The sequence below is a fragment of the Elephas maximus genome, chromosome 2 (assembly GCF_024166365.1).
Source record: "Elephas maximus indicus isolate mEleMax1 chromosome 2, mEleMax1 primary haplotype, whole genome shotgun sequence".
Classification (NCBI taxonomy): Eukaryota; Metazoa; Chordata; class Mammalia; order Proboscidea; family Elephantidae; genus Elephas; species Elephas maximus.
Genome location: NC_064820.1, coordinates 170,898,223 through 170,919,963, shown reverse-complemented (window position 1 = coordinate 170,919,963; position 21,741 = coordinate 170,898,223). Strand labels below are relative to the sequence as shown.

The 21,741-nt window shown below is 44.8% G+C and overlaps 1 protein-coding gene across 3 annotated transcripts in view; it reads right to left on the bottom strand.

Moving 5' to 3' along the window:
* The window catches only part of LARP1 (La ribonucleoprotein 1, translational regulator), a 172,902-nt gene that overhangs the window by 70,480 nt on the left and 80,681 nt on the right, over nt 1-21,741 (bottom strand). For 2 of the 3 annotated variants that reach the window (XM_049874174.1, XM_049874175.1), the window contains exon 1: nt 7,005-7,732. The exons of the other annotated variant lie outside the window; for it this stretch is intronic. In XM_049874174.1, the coding sequence (XP_049730131.1) occupies nt 7,005-7,446 (442 nt within the window). In that variant the 5' untranslated portion in view covers nt 7,447-7,732. Of the gene's footprint in view, nt 1-7,004; nt 7,733-21,741 lie in introns of those variants that run through there. 3 annotated transcript variants of the gene reach the window in all.

The window sequence follows — 21,741 nt, the reverse complement described above, 5'->3', positions numbered from 1 at the left end:
CCACGCATGACAGATTTATCCAGCTGGTGTTACAAAATTCATCAATAGAAGTCCACACCCCTCACCCTCGGCTTTGTCAGTCCAAAGGCTCAACCAAAAGAAAAAAGATGCCACATCAAGACTGTCCCTCTAATTCTGGGAAAATCCCCCAAGGATGTACCCCAGGCTATCTGTCATAGGAAGCTGGCCAGTTGGCCCTGGTAACTATCACAAATAGCCCTTCTTGAAAATTAAGCAAAATTCTGATTATCCACCCCCACTTAGGAAAGGCATGGATAACCCCTCAGAATATGTAATCACCTCAGACTACATATACCTGGCTTTGGAATATAAACCACTCACATCTGTATAAGACTTTTTAAGGTGCTCTGGTAGCTCAATGGTTAAGGGCTTGGCTGCTAACTGAAAGGCTGGCACTGACTCAGCAGTTTGAACCCACCAGCCGGCTTCACAGGAAAAAGACCTGGCTTTTTTTTTATCTACTCCAGTAAAGATTACAGCCTACAAAACCCTATGGGCAGTTCTACTCTGTTCTATCTATGGGGTCACTTTAAGTCAGAATCCATTCCACAGCACACAGCAGGGCTATTTAACTGATGAACTAGGCTACCCCATACTTGGTATCAATTTGATTGTCAAAACAACCTCTGAACAGGGATTAATTCCATTCTGTGAATAAGGAAAAGAAGTTAGGCAAGCTGCCCAAGGTCACAAAGTGAGAACGAAGTGGGCCGTGTTCTTGATTTAAATCCCTCATATTCCCCCTTCCATCTTATGTTTTTTATTAGTCAGGTATCAAAATTTATTTCATGAATCCCAAGCAGGGTAAGGCCATTCTCCTTCCTGGCCACTCCCTTAGTCACTCCAGACCAGCCAGGGAGGTTTGTGAGGCCGACTGAGGCACCTGTGAGCCCTCCCGAGGCAACACCCTAATTACCCCCCTTCGAGCTTGTCTTGGTTTTGCAAACGGGGCACTCCCATCTGCCAAGCTCTTCATTTTAAAGAGGTTTTCACGGTTTCAGGCCTGCTGCTCCACCCCCACTTCCCAGAGGGAGGGAATCCGTGCTGAGTAACAGCTATAAAATGCTTACTCTAGCCTAGGTCCCACTGAAGAAGGGGGTTGGGGGGGTGGGTCATCAGGACTCTGCCCCTCGGAAGGTTCAGGGTTCAAGTCTATCCGTAACTTTCCTCCCACCCCCAAAGGTCCTGGAACCACCTGCTAAACACCTCCCTTCTCTTCCCTGGCAGGCACTTGCTTCCCCGTTTCACCGTTAGAATTCAAGCGTAAAACTCAAATTCTCAGCCTAGCAGAGGAGAGGGGCCAGGCCAAAGGAAGGCTCCCTGCGAAGGCCACCTCCCCTTCTCCCCTTCAGAGGGTGTCCTAATCGTGTGTTTTTAGAAGAGAAAGTGAGTTGAGCTATAAGAAAAAGAACTTTAAGCCCTCATTTATCAACTCTTAGCCTTGAAGTTCTTAGACAGGGGAACACAACAGAACTACTTACAGAATTTAAAAAAAGGCATAATGCCTTTATCATCCCTGAAGAAATAATTCCTTGGTGTAGTGGTTAAGTGCTACAGCTGCAAACCAAAAGCTCAGCAATTCAAATCCAACAGGCACTCCTTGGAAACTCTATGGGGGCAGTTCTACTCTGTCCCATAGGGTCGCTATGAGTCGGACTCGACTCGACAGCACTGGGTTTGGTAATCCAAAGTGGTCAAATCTCATCAACTGTCGAATCGTCTTCTCACAGTTGGTCTATTCACAGCAGAATCCAAACAGGGTCCACACACTGCATTTGTCTGACTGCTTAACTTTTTCTCATTTATAACAGCTCCCCTTTAAAAATGACATTTATTGAAAAATCATATAATTTGTCCTGTAAAATTTCTCACATCCAGAAAGTGGTTAACTGCTTCCTCACAGTCATTTATTCCTCTATCCCCGTTTTCTCTCTAAACTAGCAATTAGATCTAAGGTTCTTTTAGATTTGGGTTCAATTTTTATTTAGCAGGGGGAAATTTTCATAGATGCTGCTATGTACTTTCTATTATTATATCACAAGGCATACAAAATCCCATTACTTCACAGGCTATTCATCAATGCACCGCCAAACAACCAACCTAGGTCCTGAAGCCAAAAGTCTCCAGCCTTCATGAAGGCTTGAGGGAGCTGGGATTCATACTGGAATTCCTAACCACGACGGCAGATACGGAAACCCTGGTGGTGTAGCGGTTAAGTGCTACGGCTGCAAACCAAAGGGTCGGCGGTTTGAATCCACCAGGCGCTCCTCGGAAACTCTATGGGGCAGTTCTACTCTGTCCTACAGGGTCGCTATGCCGACTTGAGGGCACCGGGTTTGGTTTTTTTGGTTATGGCAGATATAGGGTCACTGTGAGTTGAAATCAACTCAATGGCAATCAGTTTAGTTTTGGTTTATGGCAGATATATACATATACGTATATAAAGCTCTACTATGGTTTCTTCTGTGGAGAAAGGATTTATTGGGGGGGAAACAAAAACAAACTTTGACGACATTTAGACCTAATCCAATTCCCTCACTTTGCAGATGAAGAAACAGAGGCAGAGAAAGCATGGGGTTTGCTGGTAGCCACACTGCTGGTCATAAGCAGAAATCAGAAGTGGAACTAACACTTCTAATTACGACATTTATTATAAAACTTAAAATAGAAAATTCTCATCAAATGAAATAGGCAGCATTTACTAGATGCTTACCCTGAGCCTGGCGCTACGCTAAGGGCTTCATAAACATTACCTTAATTCTCACAACCATTTGAAATACAAACACACACACACCAAACCCACTGCCACTGAGTCGATTACAACTCAAAGCAACCCTATAGAACACAGTAGAACTGCACCATAGTGCTTTCAAGGCTGTAAATCTTTATGTAAGCAGGCTGCCACATCTTTCTCCTGCAGAGCTGCTGGTGGGTTCGACCTTTTGGTTAGCAGCTGAGTGTTTAACCACTGCACCAATTATTCTCATTTTGAGGATGAGGGAATGGAGGCTCAGAGACGCTGAGTAATTCACCCAAGATTACACTGCAAGTTAGAAGCAGAGCTGGGACTGAAAAGTACGCACTATAATTCCAGAGGCAGAAGCCTTACTTCCAGTCCACTTCCCATGGTGGGAAGAAGGGGACCAGGATCTGAAGCAGCTCTGAAACTGTGAGGTCACAGAAGACCGATGGATGCCCCAACTACTACAACTGGTGGAATCTGGGGAAGGGCCCAAGTCCAGGAAGGAAAGCAGAAAAGGAGAGCAGAGGTTTATCTGGGGCCAACTCAGCAGATCCCTAGGGTTGCTGTGGGTTACTGGGATTATAACCCTTTTTATTTTGTGCCATCAGTGTGTTGCACTTCAAAAGACCACAGAAAAACATGATGCCCAGACCCTGACCCCTCCCCCATGACTTTTCTTTAAAGAGAAAGTGAGAGAAAGGCTATAGTAATAGTTTTCTTACCACACCAGGTTAGAGGAATACACAACCAACCCACTGATTACCCTGCTGGGGTGGGTGGAGGCTTCTGATGATGATACACTCTCAAGTCTCAACCCACCGCATGTGCACCAGCCACAGTGAACTTCTGGTTCTGTTAGGCTGGCCTTCCCTCACAGCTCTGAGAGCACGTGTGCACTCCCCCAAAAGATAATCTTTATGCAAGACAAATTAACAATTAAAACATTTTTAAACACTCATCATGCCACATTCCTAGCAAAAATAGCCAAATCCTTCATGTTAGAAACCTTTAAGATTACACATACCATGCCCTTCATGTCTGTGCACAAGCAAAAGCCCATTTCTAGGGTGACAGATTCCATACAGTTAATGGAATACTGATACAACACCAGAGGCTGCATTCTCCAACCTTTCCTTTTACAGGTAGAGAAAACAGAGACCCAGAGGGAAGAAGCCTCTTCAGGAAAACTTCCACAGTCTCCCGATATCTAACAGCCACATGCCAGGCACTAGGCTAAATGCTTTACAAGTAGGATCACAATGAATGTTCACAATAACCCCAGGAGGTGGGTAAATCATAATTAAATCTCAATTTTACAAATGGGAAGCTGAGGCACAGAATGGTTAAGTAATTTGCCCAAGGAGGCATGGCCAGCAAGTGAAAGAACTGGCACTTGAACTCATGGGGTTTGGCCCCAGAACTTTCACTATATGTTATCTCTTTCATACTTAAAAGCGGTGTGACTAGGACAAGGAAAAAAAAGCTTTTTTTTTTTTAGTGTTCTCAAAACACTTTGCGGGGGGAGCCGAAATATAAATCCCAAAACTTAAAATGACAAACGTAGACTTGGGAGCTTAAACCAGAAGAGAGAACCCCACAAGAAAGGAGGAATGTCTCAAAACATCTTTTATTACTAGTTACTGCATGTGTCCCTTAAAGTACTAAAACACTAGCATCTGAGCCAAAAGCAGGGCTAAAAATAGGCATTTGCAGCAAGCTTGGAAAGCTTGTAGCTTGCTTATGAGGCATTCACTTCTGTAGACTACTAACACATGCATCACAGAACACAGAAATTCACAAGACCACACAGCCACTCCACTGGTGTCACATTTAAACTTGTCCAGGCTACAAATAAAATGAAGGCTGGAAAAAGGGCCTTAGAGGTCCATGTAGACTCCAGAGAAAGCCACCATCCAATCACCCAACAGACAGTCCAATCACAGAATTTTCTCTTAAAAAGCACCCAAGCCCTAACAACAGGCTTAAAACAGAGAGGCTACTGGATTAATTTGGAGTTAATCTGTCAAACACTACCCCAAAGGTACAAGATCAACACTCTTGCCTTAAAGTTCCAGGAAGACAAGAACACGGCAAATCTACCCCACTCAGAACTGTGCTCTGGGTACTTCAAACAAGTCTGCTCTTCCACTCAGAGGGGAAAGCAAGATGCCAACCAAGTTGTCTTCTTCCCACAATCAATAATCCCAGTGACCTATCAAGGGCCCCTGGACTTACACAAAATGCCAGCTCAGGCACTCAATACCACCTTATATCACGGCTGATTTAAAAGCCACAAGGCAGATTCACCATTAGCTAAGCAGCAGCCCGAGGTGAGAAGCCCAATTTAAACTTCTGAAGAGTGCTCTCTCTCCTGGGGATGATTATACCCCTTTGAGTTTAAGGTGGGGGGGGGGGCGCGGGGAGGGACCAAAGAGTGTCTTAAAGTTGCTCTCCCTCCCTCTGTGGGTGGATCAGGGAAGGATTTGTAAGAAAATGGAGGTTTCAGCACTGCCCTTTGCATAAGAGGGTTCTAGAAGGGGCATGGGGGAAGAGGAGGAGGGCAAAAGGAAGAGAACATGGTTTGAGGCATTATTAGTAAACCCTAAATGTCCCCTCCCCTAAATGAAGCAACCTTGAAAAAAATAAAAATTGCAACATGCCATTTTCAGGTTTGGTTATCATAATTTCCCTAAGACTAAAGGAGTGATCTTACTCCCTTTGATATGAAGGCATAAAGCTCCCCCTTCAACTTTCCCCGTTTTGATCTTCTAAACCATACTGCCTCAGCCAGCACTCTGAAACGGAGTTTTGAAAGAACACTAGGGCTAAGGCCACAGGCCATCATTCTAACTGCAAACAAGGTATTAACACTGGCCCACATCAAAAGGGCCCAGAATTAAAGAATCGAGGCCCACTGTGCCCCCCGAGTCCCAGCAAAGCGGGGACGGGAAGTGCGCCCCATTCAAGCTGAAGATCTATTCCCGGTAAAAGGAGGCCAAAAGCAAGCTCCATATTCTGCACCGCTTCTCTCCTCACGCTGACGAGGCTCTGCTGGGATTTCCTGCACACTCCTCTGAAAGGACAGTGTCCAAAAAGAAAAAAATAAAAGGGAGGTGGAAGGATAGACTCGGGGTGCGCCCGGGGCCCCAGCTTCGGGGCCCCAGCTCCGGGAGCGCCGGCCGCCGGTCACATGCCGCTCCCCGCGCGGGGAGGCACCACGTTGTCCCGGCTGCGGAGGAATGCCGGGAAGGGGGAGACGCGCACTTACACTCGCGCACACGCACACTACAGGACGCGCCGCGCCGGCGGCCCGCACCCGCCAGTCACCCGGAGCGCGACGACCCGCGCGGAACGCAGAGGCCGTGCGGCCGCAAGCAGCCCGCGAGTCGCGGGCGAGGCGCATGGCGCCCAACTGTCACCCGCCCGCCCAGCCCGGCCACTCCCTCCCCCGCCGCCGCAAGCCCCTCGTGTCGCCGCGTGCCCCTCACTCGTCTCACATTTTCCGCCAACCCCCTAAACGGATCCCCCCGCATTTGCCATCGGCTCCCTCTCAAGGCGGAAGGCCCCTGGGATCCGAGAGGGAAACTACCGAAGTCAGTGACACGTTGGGTTTCCTCGTCGCCCCATTCTCCCTGTAACTGACCCCTCAACCCGTCTCCAAATGGCGGTTCTACCGCCTACTATCATCTACTCGAAAACAAAACTTGTTAACTTTTAAATCTCGAATCCCTATACTCGGTGTGAACTCATCGCTGAGTGCTTTGCTGCCCATGACATATGCTCATTAAACATTTACAACATGGGGACTATTGCAACGCTACCAAAACGGGGAGCGTGGGGCGGAGTGAGAAGAGGGGGCTTCCCGAGTAAGGGAGGTTTAAACCAGAAACCGCCTTTTACACCAACATGCGATGGGGAAAACAGGGCCATTTTCACCGAAGCCAGCGCCCACCCTCTCCCGGTGAGGTAGGCCCGGACCACGCCGTTGCCCACTAACCGCTGCGGCCCAGGCGGTGTCCGTGGCCTCCGGGAGGCCGGGCCTCAGGCAGGAACAGGTTCCCGAGTGTGCGGCGGGAGCAGGGCACCACGACCCGAACGAGGCGTGAGACAATTCAAATAAAAAAAAACGAGGCACCACGACTCGTGGCGGACCCCCGGGCCCTGGAAACCGCTGGGGGAGGGGACGCCAATGTCCCCGGAAGAGGCCCCCGGACCCAGAATAGCAGGCTGGGAGACCCACCTGGAGGGGACTGTCCGTTCACCGTGGCCAGGGCCTGCGGCAGCGCGTTCTTAGTCCACGGGTTCACCTTGGGCGGGGGGGCCTCCACGAAGTCTCGCCGTCCGCCGCCGCCCGCGGCTCCGGTTGCTCCTCCGCCAGCGCCCGGCTCGCCGCCGCCGCCCTCCTCCCCGTCGCTGACGGCCGGGCCTTCGGCGCCTAGCGGCTGCAGCGGCCGCAGATTCTCGCGCTCCTGCTGCCCGGTGCCCTCCTTGTACGGCTTGGCGCAGGGCGGCCGGGGTCTCCGGGTGCCTCCGTCCGGCTCCCCCACTCCGACGTCGTTGGCGCCAGGCTCGCCCTTGCCCTCGGGCGGCGGCGGCAGCTTCTTCCTCACCAGCCCCCCGTGCTCTTCGGCCTGCAAGAGCTGGGCGCCCCCCGGCAACAGCGGCTCCACCTGAGTGGCCATCTGCGCGCCCGCCCCCCCGGAGAAGCCGGGCGCGCCCGAGGCTGCCTCCCCCGCCTCGAACTTGGCTCGCAGAACGCCCGCGACTCCTTCCTCCGGGGCGCTGGGCCCCAGTCCCTGCAGAAAAGGGTCGGGGTTCACGCTAGGCGCGGCCCCCCCTTCCGGTCGGATGCGGCCGCCGTAGATCCAAGGCCCGCTGGCGGGGCGGGGGGGGTGGGGGAAGGAGTGCCCCCCACTCTGCGGTCCAGGCCGCCTCGGCGCACGTCCCCCCCCCGCCCGTTCCTCGTAAGGCGCCCCCACCCCAAGCTCAGCGGGCTTCTCGTCCCGTCCCTCCCTCCCCCCCGCCCCCGGGGCGGCCCGGGCTTCCCGGCTCGGGGGCTGCAGCAATATGGACGGACGGGGGAGAGGCGCGGCGAGCCAAGCAGACCACGCGATCCGCGGCAGGCGGCGGGCGGGCGCGCGCCTCGCGGCGCGGCGGGCGAGGGGAGGGGACAACGCAGCGGGAGCGCGCCCGCCGAGGCCAGCCCTTGGCGACGGGCCGGCGGAGGCGACGGGAGCGCGCGCGCGAACGGCCTCGCGTCCCCGCCCCTCGTCCTGCCCCGCCCCTCGCCTCCAAGTCCTCCGTGCACCTCCCTGGCTGGGGTGGGGGCGCTCAGACAGGACGGGGGCGAGCACGTGCCTGATGCAATTCGGTAGAGGGGGGCGCATCCAGGGGGGGTAGGAGAGACGGGGGAGAGAACACGGAGGACTCTTAAAGGGCCAGCGCGTGAGAGAGGCCGCAGGTGGAGCACATGCGAATGGGCCACGCGGCCGGCTCGGCCTGCTCTCGTTCTTTAGGTTGGGTGTCAGATTCGGGGGAAGGAGCCATAAAAGTCACCCCCGCCTCCCAGGATGCTGGTAGAGGGTCCGCATCCTCCCAAAAGTCGCGCCTACACCGCCCCCTCTCCGCATCCCTCTATCCTGGCCTTTCCAGGCCCCGCATGGGTGACCTTGGGCAAACCGCTTTCAACTCCACCGGCTGCGCTGGGTTTCTCCCCTCCAGGCTGACCCGGACGTTGCCGGGGGACCGGGTTCGACTCCAGGCCCGGCAGGCGGGCCCTTGCCCTTGGGCGCTTCGGGTGCCTAGGATGTGGGAGTGGAATTACCAAGGTCCTCACTCCAGTCAAGCCTCTGAGTATTTGTGAGCAGGAAACAGCTTTTCTTTCTAGTGGATTGTGGTTTCTACATAGTTGCTTTGGGAGGAGTTGAACTAGTGCCGATTCGAGACTCTAGGGATTGAAATTTTGTCCTGGTCTTGCCTCTTATGAACTCTGCCAGTCAGTTTCCCCCACCGTAGGCCTCAGTTTCCCTATTGTAAAATGAAGAAATGGTCTATGACAGTGGTTTCATGCTTTAGTGTATATTCAATTCAGTTAATATTTATTCACTCCGTGCTCTGGGTGTCTCTACAGTGCTAGGAAACAGGGTTTGGTAATAAACCAGGCTAACAAGGTCCCTGGCCTCATGGAGCAATTTACATTCTAAACGTGGGGAAAGACAAAAATGATAAACAAGTTCCTGTGTAGAATTAATGCATAAACTGTAGTAATAGGCTAGAACAGATTTGTCCTTCTAGTTTGATGAGGGAACACCTCCCTGAACACAGGTTCCAAAGTGTTTAGAAAAATCAGGCATGGTCTGGAATTGAACCCAGAAATCTGTTTGTCTAACATAATACCCTTAGAACTTCTACACCAGGTGGTCCCATGCCTCACTTGGAGAAGTTGTGTCCTGTGCATTCTGAGGGTGGTCCAGGTTTAACAGAGCTGAGATCTACCTACTTAAGACATAAAAGCCAGGAATGTTGATCTCCAAAATAAGAACACATGACCTGCTGGACAGGGGAGAGGATTTATCAGAGAAGACTCTTGTAACTGCTCCACCTGGGAAGTCTCGGTTGTACATTGTAACCAGGAGTACTGGGGAGAAGTGCTGGTGGGGATAGCCAAGCTCTCCCATAACTTAGCACCTGCCTTCACTTGCTCTGTACATTTGCCTGGAGCCCCCTTTCCTGGCGTAAAAATTGTAATACATAATGCCTGATTTGTTCTCACCCTGTGGGCTTTTTTGAGGAAGCAAATGAAATGCTTCAAAAAGAGGTACCAAGGAAGGTAAGGATTAAAGGGATCACAATCTAAGCACATTCTTCAAAATTGTGTTATATCTACCCTTAATCCTTCCACCACCCACTGCTGTCAAGTCGATTCCGACTCATAGTCTACCCTTAATAAACAAAAAAAAAAAACAAACCCAGTGCCATCGAGTCGATTCCAACTCATAGCGACCCTATAGGACAGAGTAGAACTGCCCCATAGAGTTTCCAAGGAGGCCTGGTGGATTTGAACTGCCTTCCTTTTGGTTAGCAGCCGTAGCACTTAACCACTACTCCACCAGAGTTTCCCTACCCTTATTTATTGATAAATATTTCCTGAAAAAAATTATTCACTCAAAACCTCTCTGAACTTTGTAAAAAGGAACATAGTCATCGTTGTTGGCTCTTTCTTCCAACATTTCTGTAGTTGGTCATGGATGGCCCCCAAACAACTTGTAAGGGGGCCAGGTCTCTGTGTGGACAAGTAACTGGTTCATGCTACCCAGCAGTCAGAGTTGGAGCCAAACAAGCACTGCCAGACCCTGTTATGTAGAGACTGGAAGGGCACAGAGATCCATACACCCCCAGGCTTGCCCCAGAGAGGGGCCCTTAAACACCGATGCGCCATTTTACAGATGGGCAAACTGGGCCCAGAAAAGGCAAGATACCTACATGAGACTACATCTTGAATTTAGAGGCTGTTAGAGGAGGAGTCTTAATGATTGCTTAATGTCTTTGTTTTGCAGTTGAGGAGACTGAAGTTCAGAGAAATGAAGCTACTTATCCAAGCTCACACAGCTAGTCAGTGGCAGAGCCAGGCCTTACACCCAAATCTCTTGATCCTAAGTCACGGAGCTGTTCTACACAAAATGATGGAATTGGGGTTTGAATTCAGGTGATTTGATTCCTGGCCCATTATGTCATTCCATGAGTGCATTCATTTCTAAATATTAATAATGACCAAATAATTAAGAGTGTTAACAAATGGGTAAGCACTGCATTACCAGCTGACAACTTGGTTATTCAAAGACACCCATAGGTGCCTTGGAAGTAAGGCCTGGTGATCTGCTTCCAAAAGGTCAAAGCCTTGAAAACCCTATGACGTACACAGTTCTCGGAATGCAAGTGGTCGCCGTGAATCAGAATAAACTTGATGGCAACTAACGACTTATATTGAACAATTACTATATGGCATGTTCTGTGAGAAATACTTGATATTCATTATCTCATTTAATCCTCACAGTTACCTAATGTTATAAAATTGTGCCCCTCAAAAATACGTGTTGGATGAGACTAAATGGGTAGCTCCTGTCCAGAGGTGAGATGAGAAGGCAGAAAGAGATAGGAGCTGGTTGAATGGACACAGGAAATCAGGGGTGGAAAGGAGGAGTGTGCTGTTACATTACAGAGATAGCAACTAGGGTCACATAGCAATGTATGTATACATTTTTGTATGAGAAACTAACTTGAGCTGTAAACTTTCACCTAAAGCACAATTAAAAAAAAAATATGTGTTGGAATCCTGACCACTGTGCTTGTAATCCTGTTTGGGAATAGGGTTTTCTTTGTTATGTTAATAAGGCCCTATCAGTGTAGGGTGTGTCCTAAAAGTAATCACTTCTGAGTTATAAAAATAGCAGAGTAGACACAAGCAGGCAAAAAGGGGAAAGGAAAATGCCACTTGGAGATCATCAAGGAACAGAAGCTGAAAGAGGCAAAGATGTTCCCTCAGAACAACAGAAAGAGAGCCTTCCCCTAGATCCAGTGCACTGAATTTGGACTTATACCCTCTAAAACTGCCAGAAAATACATTTTTGTTCATTAAAACCACCCACTTGTGGTATTTCTATTACAGCAGCACTAAAAAACTAAGATACTTAATGAGATAGGCATTAATTATTGCAAAGTATCTTTTTTTTTTTTTTTAATCTATTGAGCCTCTACTAGGTGTCAGGCACCAGGCCAGCCCCTGGAGCTGTTATTATCTTCAGTTACAATGGAAGGCCACTGAAGTTCATAAAAGAAAGTGAGAAGGGTGCCTGGTTACAGCTAGCAGCTGAGTATCGGAGTAAGGTTTTTCCAGGGCGGTTTAACTCCCCTGGTCTTGTTCTTACCCACAACACCACACTACCTCCCTTCCCTCTACTGTCACATCCACAAGTATTTATGAAGTCATTAACTACTCAGGCCTGGGGAAGATACTAAAAAGTCGAATGCTGTCTCTCTAAAAGGTAAACTCTAACTGGGGGGACTTAAGTAATTAAGCAATATGTGACCTCAGGCCAGAAAAAGGTAAGATAAGATATGCTTTAGACAGAAAGTGACAAGGAAACAAGTTGGCTTGTGGCCAGGACTTAAAAAACAATGACAAAATCAAACCAAAAAAATAAAAATGATAAAGTGGGTCCAAATACCTACTTGTAATTAATTGTGTGCTTCTTTGCCCCTAGTGTAGACAATTTCCTGAGGAGAAACAGAGGAGGCCAAATGAGGGACTAGAGAGCTGGGAGAACTGGTTTATAACCTGGGCCCCATTTCTTGGTTTGCTGAATGACTTTGAGCAGCCTCCTGAGTCTTCATTTCTCCATCCACAGAACGGGATGCATAATACCTGCTCATCCGGCTTATGGGTGTGAAGAAAGATGCAAGTGCTCTTTAATCTATAAAACATTATTCTGTCTTTTTATGAGGGGGAGAGATGGTCCCTTGAGTTATTTCATTTAATCCTTACTAACCCAGCCCAACCCAGTGCCTACTAGGAAGGAACATTTAACACACTTGGATGTGCAGTTTTATTCCTCTTTGTGTTTGATTTTCCAAAGACCTTGAGTTTTTGGAAGAACTTGGATTGTATTGCTTATCTTTCTCCTGAGTTTTTGGAAGAACTTGGATTGTATTGCTTATCTTTCTCCTGATATCTTTTGTACTTGAGGCTTTTTTACACTGAGATGGAAAAGGAGGGGCAGGGTCAGCAAAGGGAGGGACCTTGAAACAAAGAGACCCTGAAGACTCCTGGGCCTTCTGGCAGATGCCATAAAATTACTTCAGTTCATGGAAGGAGACTCTACCAAGATTTCCTTTTGTAAAGTAGATGTAAACAGCAATAGCTAACATACAGAGAAGAGGAAATGGAAGGGGAAGGGGGAGGGCATTGGACTATTCCCACAATGCCTTGCTTAACCCTTTTGAGTAAATATGACTATTCCCATTTTACAGATGAGGAATGTGCTAGCAAACCTCTAAAACTGAGGCACTTGGCATAATAAAATAGCTGACATGAGGTCTGAATCAAAACTCCATTTTGTTACAAGCTCCTGTTTCTGCATTCCTGAGAATGTAACCTTGACTTCTTCCCATACATATGAATATTGTCTTGGGCCTCTGGTTGGGTGGGACCAGAACACCCTGGCCCAGACTAATCATATTGTTTAACTCTGCCTGGCTCTTGCCCCAGGTCACTCTTAAGGAAATAAGGGTGGGGGTCAGGAATGTGATTGTAGTAAAAGGAGTTTACTCAAGATGTTCCAGGAAGAAGGTAATTAAAAATCGAGTTGTTGATGATGTACCCACCTTGTGTCCATGTGACCATCACATACTTCCCTTTTCCATCTTTACTATAAAGGTACACCTCTCCCTCCGTTCTTTGGAGCACTTAGTAGATCCCTCTCTCCCCTGCGTTTCCCCAATTTGAGAATTGTATTACCCTCAATAAATCTCTTGGCTTTTTACTTTAATAAAGTAAGTGCTCCTGCTCTTAGAGATTTCTTGGTGCCAGAGGGGGATCAAAGGCACGTTATCTTTGGTGGCCCCCTGGGACATTGGGGACCCAGAACTTTGGTACTGGCACAAGCCCCATGAACCCCTTCCATCTCCATGGATTCCTGGACACCATCCCAGGTAAAATGCTTCTCCAGTCGAGCTCCACTTCTTTTGTTGATGTTCTTCAAGATTTATTGTTGGATTCTTTCTTTTACTTTCATTCTCAGTTTAGGCTCTAAACATTTAATGAGTTCATTGCCATGTTAAGTCTGGTAGGGCTGTTACTGCAGTACTCCCAGGTCTGTACTGACTCTAGTTTGACTTTTGGAGGACCAAAGGTTTTAGCCCATTAAGCCTGAACTCACTCTTTGCTTTCTTTTGAGTACTCATTTCAGGTCTAAGTGCACCATTAGGTTTTGGTGTGCATTCAGGTTTCAGTAACATGTGTGAATCCACTGTGTTAGTAGAATGGGGAATGCTAGTTCTAAGGACTTGGTAGGGCCGCCCTTGGGATCCCTGGATGTTTATATGAACAAACACTTCGGTCCTCATACCCTCCTATTTTTGTAACACTGGCATGCTTTTACTAAAGACAATTTAGAGAATAGTGGCTACTGTGGGGCTCTTTTGAACTGGATAAATTAATTTTCTGCACAGTAAATTGGAAAAGGAAGGTTCCCGGATTTGGCAACCACAATGGGATGCCTATTTTGATTGGTATTTGGAAGCCTCCAAAAGAAGTCAAGAAAGTAAAACTGCCTCTGTGCAGAATAAAAGTAAATTGGAAAAGGAAGGTTCCCGGATTTGGCAACCACAATGGGATGCCTATTTTGATTGGTATTTGGAAGCCTCCAAAAGAAGTCAAGAAAGTAAACTGCCTCTGTGCAGAATAGCATTCCAAAATTGACCAAATGATGAAAGGAAATTAAATTTCAGATGCCTGCCCCCTATTTCTTCTACCCCTGTTCCTTCTGCCCCTCTGCTGGCTGACTCTATATCCTTCTCTACCTTCTTACTCCTCTACTAATACCCCTCCTGAGCTCCCTTTCTACCCCAAGGAATCTGCTAAAAATCAGCTAGAAAAACCAGTTATGACATGGTACCAGAAATGCCTTTTAAATTAAAATACTCTTTTCTGAACCCCGTGAAGACCCTCAAAACTTTGCCCAGGAATTTAGAGTTCTGATGAAAATATACGAACCTGGTTCACCAGACCTGTATAAATAAATATGTCAGTAGGAGCAGGAGAGGCTTTGAGATGGATGGAAAATACAGTATGGAAATATCCAGAAAGGTCATTAGCTATAAAAGCCAATGCCTCTGGCACAGAACTAACTCACAGATTCTATCCCCAAAGTTCTTTCCTAGGAAGATAGTTTAAGCCAAAGTCCAAGGTTGTAAACAAGAAAAACATGAGAATATTGATAATTATAGGGACTGCTTAAGCAAATTTTTTGCTGAACACTTGGGCTTAAATCCAACAGCCTGGAGTGGAATAGCTTTCAACTCCATATTCCTAAATGGACTTCACCCTGAATTATCTGAGCTAGTCAAATGCCACAGATTGGACTGGGAAGCTATTCCAAACACTGCTAGAAATTTTATTTGACTCTGGGAGACCAAAGTTTACATCCTCGATAAATGAGCCTGGATTTTCCCCTACCAGGGCACTGGTTTGGGGTTTGTGTTCAAAAACACTATAAGCTGAATATACTAGAAGTAATTTGGAATTTCAATGATCACTTTGGGAAAATGAGTTCCCATCTACTCTGTTATTTTTCCTTCCACTTTGGAAAAATGAGCTTCCATTTGTTTTGCCTTTTCTTTTCTCTTTAGGGAACTTTTGTTTGGTGCTCAGGGTTGTTGGAGGATATGAGACCCCCTCCATTTGAGACTCTGAGAAGTTAAAAAGTTTTGCCTGGAACCTGTTTTTCTGTTGAATTGGATCAATCTTACCAAAGAATTGCTGTATACATTTTAAGAAACTGGGTTGTATACATTATGTGATTTTGTATAAGCCTGATCTTTGAGCTGGCTGCACAGACTGGTGAATTTATATGGTTTTCTGTCTAATTTTGTTCTGAGAGTCTGCCTCTAGTCTAGAGAGTAGTGTATGACTTTCTGTCTTGTATTGATTTGAAGGCTATGGCTGGTGTTTTTCACAGGGCTATCTAAAATCTCAGTTCTTTTCCCTCCCAAGAAAAACTGCTTCTTGCATCTATCTTATGATCTAGACTTTTAGTAGTTACTCTGAGAAACTTGAATTTAAACTGGTCTATTTGAAAAGTGCACTAAAAAAAGGATGGATTGCTTATTTCTGGTATGACAAGGCCTTAAAAAGATAAAAATTATTCCAAATTGCATCTCTAAGTGATCCTATAAAGCATGCAAATGATAGGGTTATGAAAATGCAATGATTTCCTACCTCCAGATGGTATTAAGTTAGAATTGGTTTAACGATAAATAAGTGCTTATATAATTTAATAATCCAAGTATTTCTGGGAACTAATGAAAATGAATTTGTTTTGACAAAGATTTTTATGTTCTGTAGTATGTCAATCTTAAACCTTTCTAAGTAACTTAAGCTAGATATTATATGAAATATGTTTTATTTAAGAAAAAGGGGTGATTTTGTCTTAAAGTAAAATAGGAAAGGGAGGCATAGGACAAGCCTAGAGGGAAAAAATGACTAGCCAAGAATTGATAGGGTCATTTACAAAATTGCCATAGAATTTTATTTACTGGGTGTGATGGTTTGCATTGTGTCCCCCAAAAAATATGTATCAACTTGGTTAGGCCATGATTCCCAGTAGTGTATGGTTGTCCTCCATTTTGTAATTGTAATTTTATGCTAAAAAGGATTCAGGTGGGATTGTAACACCCCCCTTACTCAGGTCACCTCCCTGGTCCAATGTAAAGGGGGTTTCCAAGGCATGGGGCCTGCACCACCTTTTATCTCTCAAGAGATAAAAGGAAAGAGAAGCTGAGAGTGGGGGACATCATCCCACCAAGAAAGCAGCACTGAGAGCAGAGTGTGTTCTTTGGACCCGGGATCCCTGTGCCTGAGAAGGCCCCTGACCAGGGGAAGTTTGAGGACAAGGAATCTTCCTCCAGAGCCGACAGAGAGAGAAAGCCGTCCCTTGGAGCTGACACCCTGAATTTGGGCTTTTAGCCTACTACTGTGAGGAAATAAATTTCTCTTTGTTAAAGCCATCCACTTGTGGTGTTTCTGTTATAGCAGCATTAGATAACTAAGATACTGGGTAAATAAAATTTGTGATAAAGAGAAGGCAAAACTGTGTACCAAGAGAATAGTAAAAGGGAATGAATTTGGTTATCTTTTGTCTTTCAAAATACTTAGGCCAACTTAAGCATATGTAAATGAATTCAGATGACTAATTCTTGTCTCTGACAATGAGCCATAAGAAAGGGGGGTGGGACAGGATTAGGCCTCCTGAGCTCCAGCCTCTGAGGCCATGCAGCTCCAGGGAAGCTTTTAAGGGACTAGTCCCAACTAGATAAAGACCTTTAAAGAGAAAAGAAAGTAAGAAAAATGCTGTCTTACTATAGTTATCAGAAATAGACTGGATGCCCATCATAAAAGAACTGTAAACAAGTTCTCCGCTATTGTAGAGGAATTCTATGAAACCAGAAGGTAGAAATCACAATGAGACACACCGGAAATGGCCTGGGGAAATGTTTACAACCATAGCCAGAGACTTAAGGTTATATCCATATCAATGAATTGGTCAGGTTAAGCAAAGGTGCTGATTTCTAAAACGAGTTGACAAAAATCTTAAAGGGCTAAAGTTAGATTTGGGAAACTATAGGAAATGGTAAAAGTTTGAATAAAAACTTAGAATATTTAAACTTTATTTCAACAGTAATTATGTTTTATGGTATAGAGGCTAAAAATAATTTCCAAAATCTTTGGAATATTATATTGAGTTAATAGATATTTGTTATAATTTAAGTTTATATACTTTTGCTTCTTATGCCACAGAGAAAGGACATATATATTATATATATATATTCAAGTCTGCTAACAAGTATGTTTATTTTTGCCACTTGAAGTGTTATAAGAGAGACGCAACAAAAACAATGCTTAAAAGGTTTATTTAAAGGGAATGTTTGATATGTTCAAAGCTCTTATCTGTTGAGGCTAAAGTTTGATGGCTTAGTTTATCAGATTATTAAGAACTTGAGTGTCAAATAGTATACAGAGCAAAGAGTCGGATTTCTTTCTGTTAAAATATCAAAATGTTCTTTAATTACTGAATTGAAGAGTTAATTTATTCTCCACGTAGTCTGCCTTGAAACTAAGAGTTTCACCTCTCATTGGAATAAAATTCCTGAGTTGAAAACCAAGTTGCATGGCTTTGGGAGAAAAAAAAAACTAAGGCTTTTAAGATCTGTGGTTAAAAACTCAAGTATTGTTTCTTGGTGACCTATGATAAACTCCTGACAAATCTGAAACTTTGTGGAAAGCCACAAAAGATTTGTTCCTGCTTTATAAAAGTAAAAATGCTTAAAAAGGGGTTTATTTAATGTGTTCTAAGTTACATGGAATGTGAGAAGTGCATGATTTTCTTTGGGTTAAAATTTTTTTTCATGTGTTAGTATTTCCTCTTATGTTATTACTTGATGTTAGACAACAAGCACATAATATTATGTCATAATTTTGTTCTTTCAATTGCTAACTTAGCTACAACTTTGTTTCCCTTAAACCTAGCATCATCAAAGCCAATGATTTCAACTGGGGAATTCATATCATTTACCCATGGAGTTTTTATTACACATATTTAGAGACTTGATAATCTTGGTATATTCTTGGTTTATGCTGACTGTATGGTATTATGTCTCAAGATTATCATGTGTTATATCTGAAGCTCTTTGAACATAAGGTTAATCATTATATTTAGAGATATTTTTATCTAAAGTTTTTTAAATTGACTCTATTTGGCTTTGCATTAGTTTTGTAATTAATCCACATCAAGCCTTTCATCTTTAAGAAGTATTATTATGATAAGTTAATCATGGCCGTATTAAATTTTTTCATCTGCAGATAAATTTAACTTTGCTGGCTTTGCTAAAAACACTGGACCAAAATATTTCAACAAAAGATGTACTATATTGGACCTAGGAAAAAAGACTTGATATTTTGAATGTGAATATAACTGGATTAAATCAAGATTTTTAGAACCCATGCAGAAGCAGATGGGGTTTTCAGACCCCTGTTGATCCAGAATTATAGGGAACCAAAATCAACTACACAGGTATGAGTAAACTAAAAGAACTACTATAAGGTTTATATGAGAATATTGCCGATGTTCAATGTTCTATCAACTAGATATAAGAAATGATTTTTTTTCCTTTTTTTTTTTTTTTGGTAAGAATCAGCTATTTTAGTAATTAACAACACTATGCTGGCTACAGAATATCTTACAGTAAGGGCTCTCCTCATCTATTTGGATAGCCCAAATGGCACATCTTGGTTATGTGGCTCTAACTTTTGGCCTTGGCTGCTACCCATTTGACACCCATTTGGATTTGTCACTTATCCAAAGACTTAAAACAAAAACTAAAACACCCTTGCAGCCAGATGCAGACAATTGCAGAGGTAGACAGCTGATCTCAAGATCATAGAGGAAGACTTCATGCAAGTTACTAAAATTTATGGATTTTGCTTAGTGATTGAGGTTATTATTATAATAGCTTTGCTGCATGTTTGTAATCTTATTTCTTAGTAGTTCTATTCATTATGAAAATCCTTTTAAGTTCTATCCTATTCTTTCTAACAACAATGACCTCTAAAGTTTGGAGAGAAAATACATTTGTTAAATTACTCCAATTGGCAGCTAATGCCAGTAATTTGACTGAATGTTGGATCTGTCACCTCTCTCCTTAATCTAGAAATGAAGGTTCATCAGAAGGCTACTTGGTTACACTCAATACCTCCCATGTCTGGATCTCCCCTTTCTGATATTTTTAGCTGGTTGCTTGAAGGTATTGGTTCCTGGTTATGCTCATTGATACAGCATCTAATATATGTAGCTCCGCTGCCACTCCCCTCACTATGTAAAAAATCATGCACTTAGAAGAAACCAAACTTGCAGGAGAAACTGATTTCACAGCTTGAGTTAATTTTTTTTTGTTTTTCTTCTTCGTGTTCCCCACAGCCTTCAGCCCATTAATTCAGTACCTCAGGGAGTTTGGATGTGTCTATGGAGCTTCCATAACCTTGCCTTGTACAAGTTGTAGTATTGTGTACTGTCTTACCCTTCACCCAAGTTACCACTTATCTATTGTCTATTTAGTGTTTTTCCACTCCCACTCTTCCCCTCCTTCATAACCATCAAAGATTGTTTCTTTTTGTGTGTAAACCTTTTCATGAGTTTTTACAGTAGTGGTCTCATACAATATTTGTCCTTTCGTGATTGGCTTATTTCACTTAGCATAATACCCTCCCGATTCATCCATGTTGTGAGATGCTTTGCAGATTCATCATTGCATAGCACTCCATTGTGTGTATGTACCATAGTTTGTTCATCCGTTCATCTGTTGATGGGCATCTTAGGTTGTTTCCATCTTTTTGCTATTGTGAACAATGCTGCAATGAACCTGGGTACGCATATGTCTATTTGTGTGATGGTTCTTATTTCTCTAGGATATATTTCTAGGAGTGGGATTGCTGAATCATATGGTATTTCTATTTCTAGCTTTCTAAGGAAGTGCCATATCTTTTTCCAAAATGGTTTTACCATTTTGCATTCCCACCAGCAGTGCATAAGAGTTCTGATCTCCCTGCAGCCTCTCCATCATTTCTTATTTTCCTTTTTTTTTATTTGTGCCGGTAATGCTGGGGTGATATGCTATCTCTTTGTGGTTTTAATTTGCATTTCTCTAATGGCTAGTGATCGTGAGCATTTCCCCATGTGTCAGTTAGCCACCTGAATATCTTCTTTGGTGAAGTGTTGAGTTAGTATTTTTGATTGCCAAGTTGTTCCTCCAAATTTGGCCCTGTTTGCACCACTGACCTGATGAAAGTCAACTCACCCTGAAGATAAGCCCTATCAATGTGACAAGGTGAAGAAGAAAACTAGCCCAATAACCTTAAGGTCTGGTACTCTTGATACTTGGGCCTGTGACATACCCAAGAAGTCCTTTCAGAACAAAGGTAAGTCCATTGTGGATGTTTAGCATGCCCTAGCAAAGGCTTGAACAAAAGGAAGAAATGTGCTAGCAGACCTCTAAAACTAGGCATTTGGCATAATAAAATGGCCTGACATGTGGTCTGAATCAAAACTCCATTTTGTTACAAGCTTTTGCTTCTGCATTCCTGAAAAGGTAATCTTGACCTCTTCTCATTCATATGCATATAGCCTCGGGCTTCTGGCTGGGTGAGACCAGAAGACCCTGGCCCCTAACAATCATCTAGTTTAACCTAGCCACTCTTAACCCTTTTTTGACTTGTGCAACATATGGTATCCTACCTTTTTTTAAATTGTGCATTAGGTGAAAGTTTACAAATCAGTCTCTCATACAAAAAGTTACACACATCTTGTGCGTACTCCTAGCTGCTCTCCTCTTAATGAGACAGCACATTCCTCCTCTCCACCCTGTATTCCCTGTGTCCATTCAACCAGCTCCTGTCCCCCTCTTCCATCTCATCTCACCGCCAGACGGGAGTTGGCCACATATTTTCAAGTGTCTACTTGAGCCATGAAGCACACTCCTCCCCAGTATCATTGTCTATCTTATTGACCAGGCCAATCCCTGTCTGTAGGGTTGGCTTTGGGAATGGTTCCAATCTTGGGCTATCAAAGGGTCCGGGGACCATGACCATCGGGGTCCCTCCGGTCTCAGATTATTAAGCCTGGTCTTTTTACAAGAATTTGAGATCTGCATCCCACTGTTCTCCTGCTCCATCAGGGATTCTCTGTTGTGTTCCCTGTCAGGGCAGTGATCGGCGGTAGCCTGGCACCATCTAGTTCTTCTGGTCTTAGTCTGATGGAGTCTCTGGTTTATGTGGCCTTTTCTGTCTCTTAGACTCATCTATACCACATGTCTTTGGTGTTCTTAATTCTCCTTTGCTCCAGGTAGGCTGAGTCCAATTTATACATCTTAGATGCCCGCTTGCTAGCATTTAAGACCCCAGACACCTCTCACCAAAGTGGGATGCCCAATGTTTTCTTAATACATTTTGTTATGCCAATTTACCTAGATGTCCCCTGAAACCATGGTCCTCAGACCCCTGTCCCTGCTACTCTGGCCTTCAAAGCCTTTGGTCGTATTCAGGAAACTTCTTAGCTTTTGGTTTAGTCCAGTTGTACTGACTATCCTTGTGTTGTGTGCTGCCCTTCCCTTTACCTAAAAAAATTTATGTCTACTATCTATTTAGTGAATAC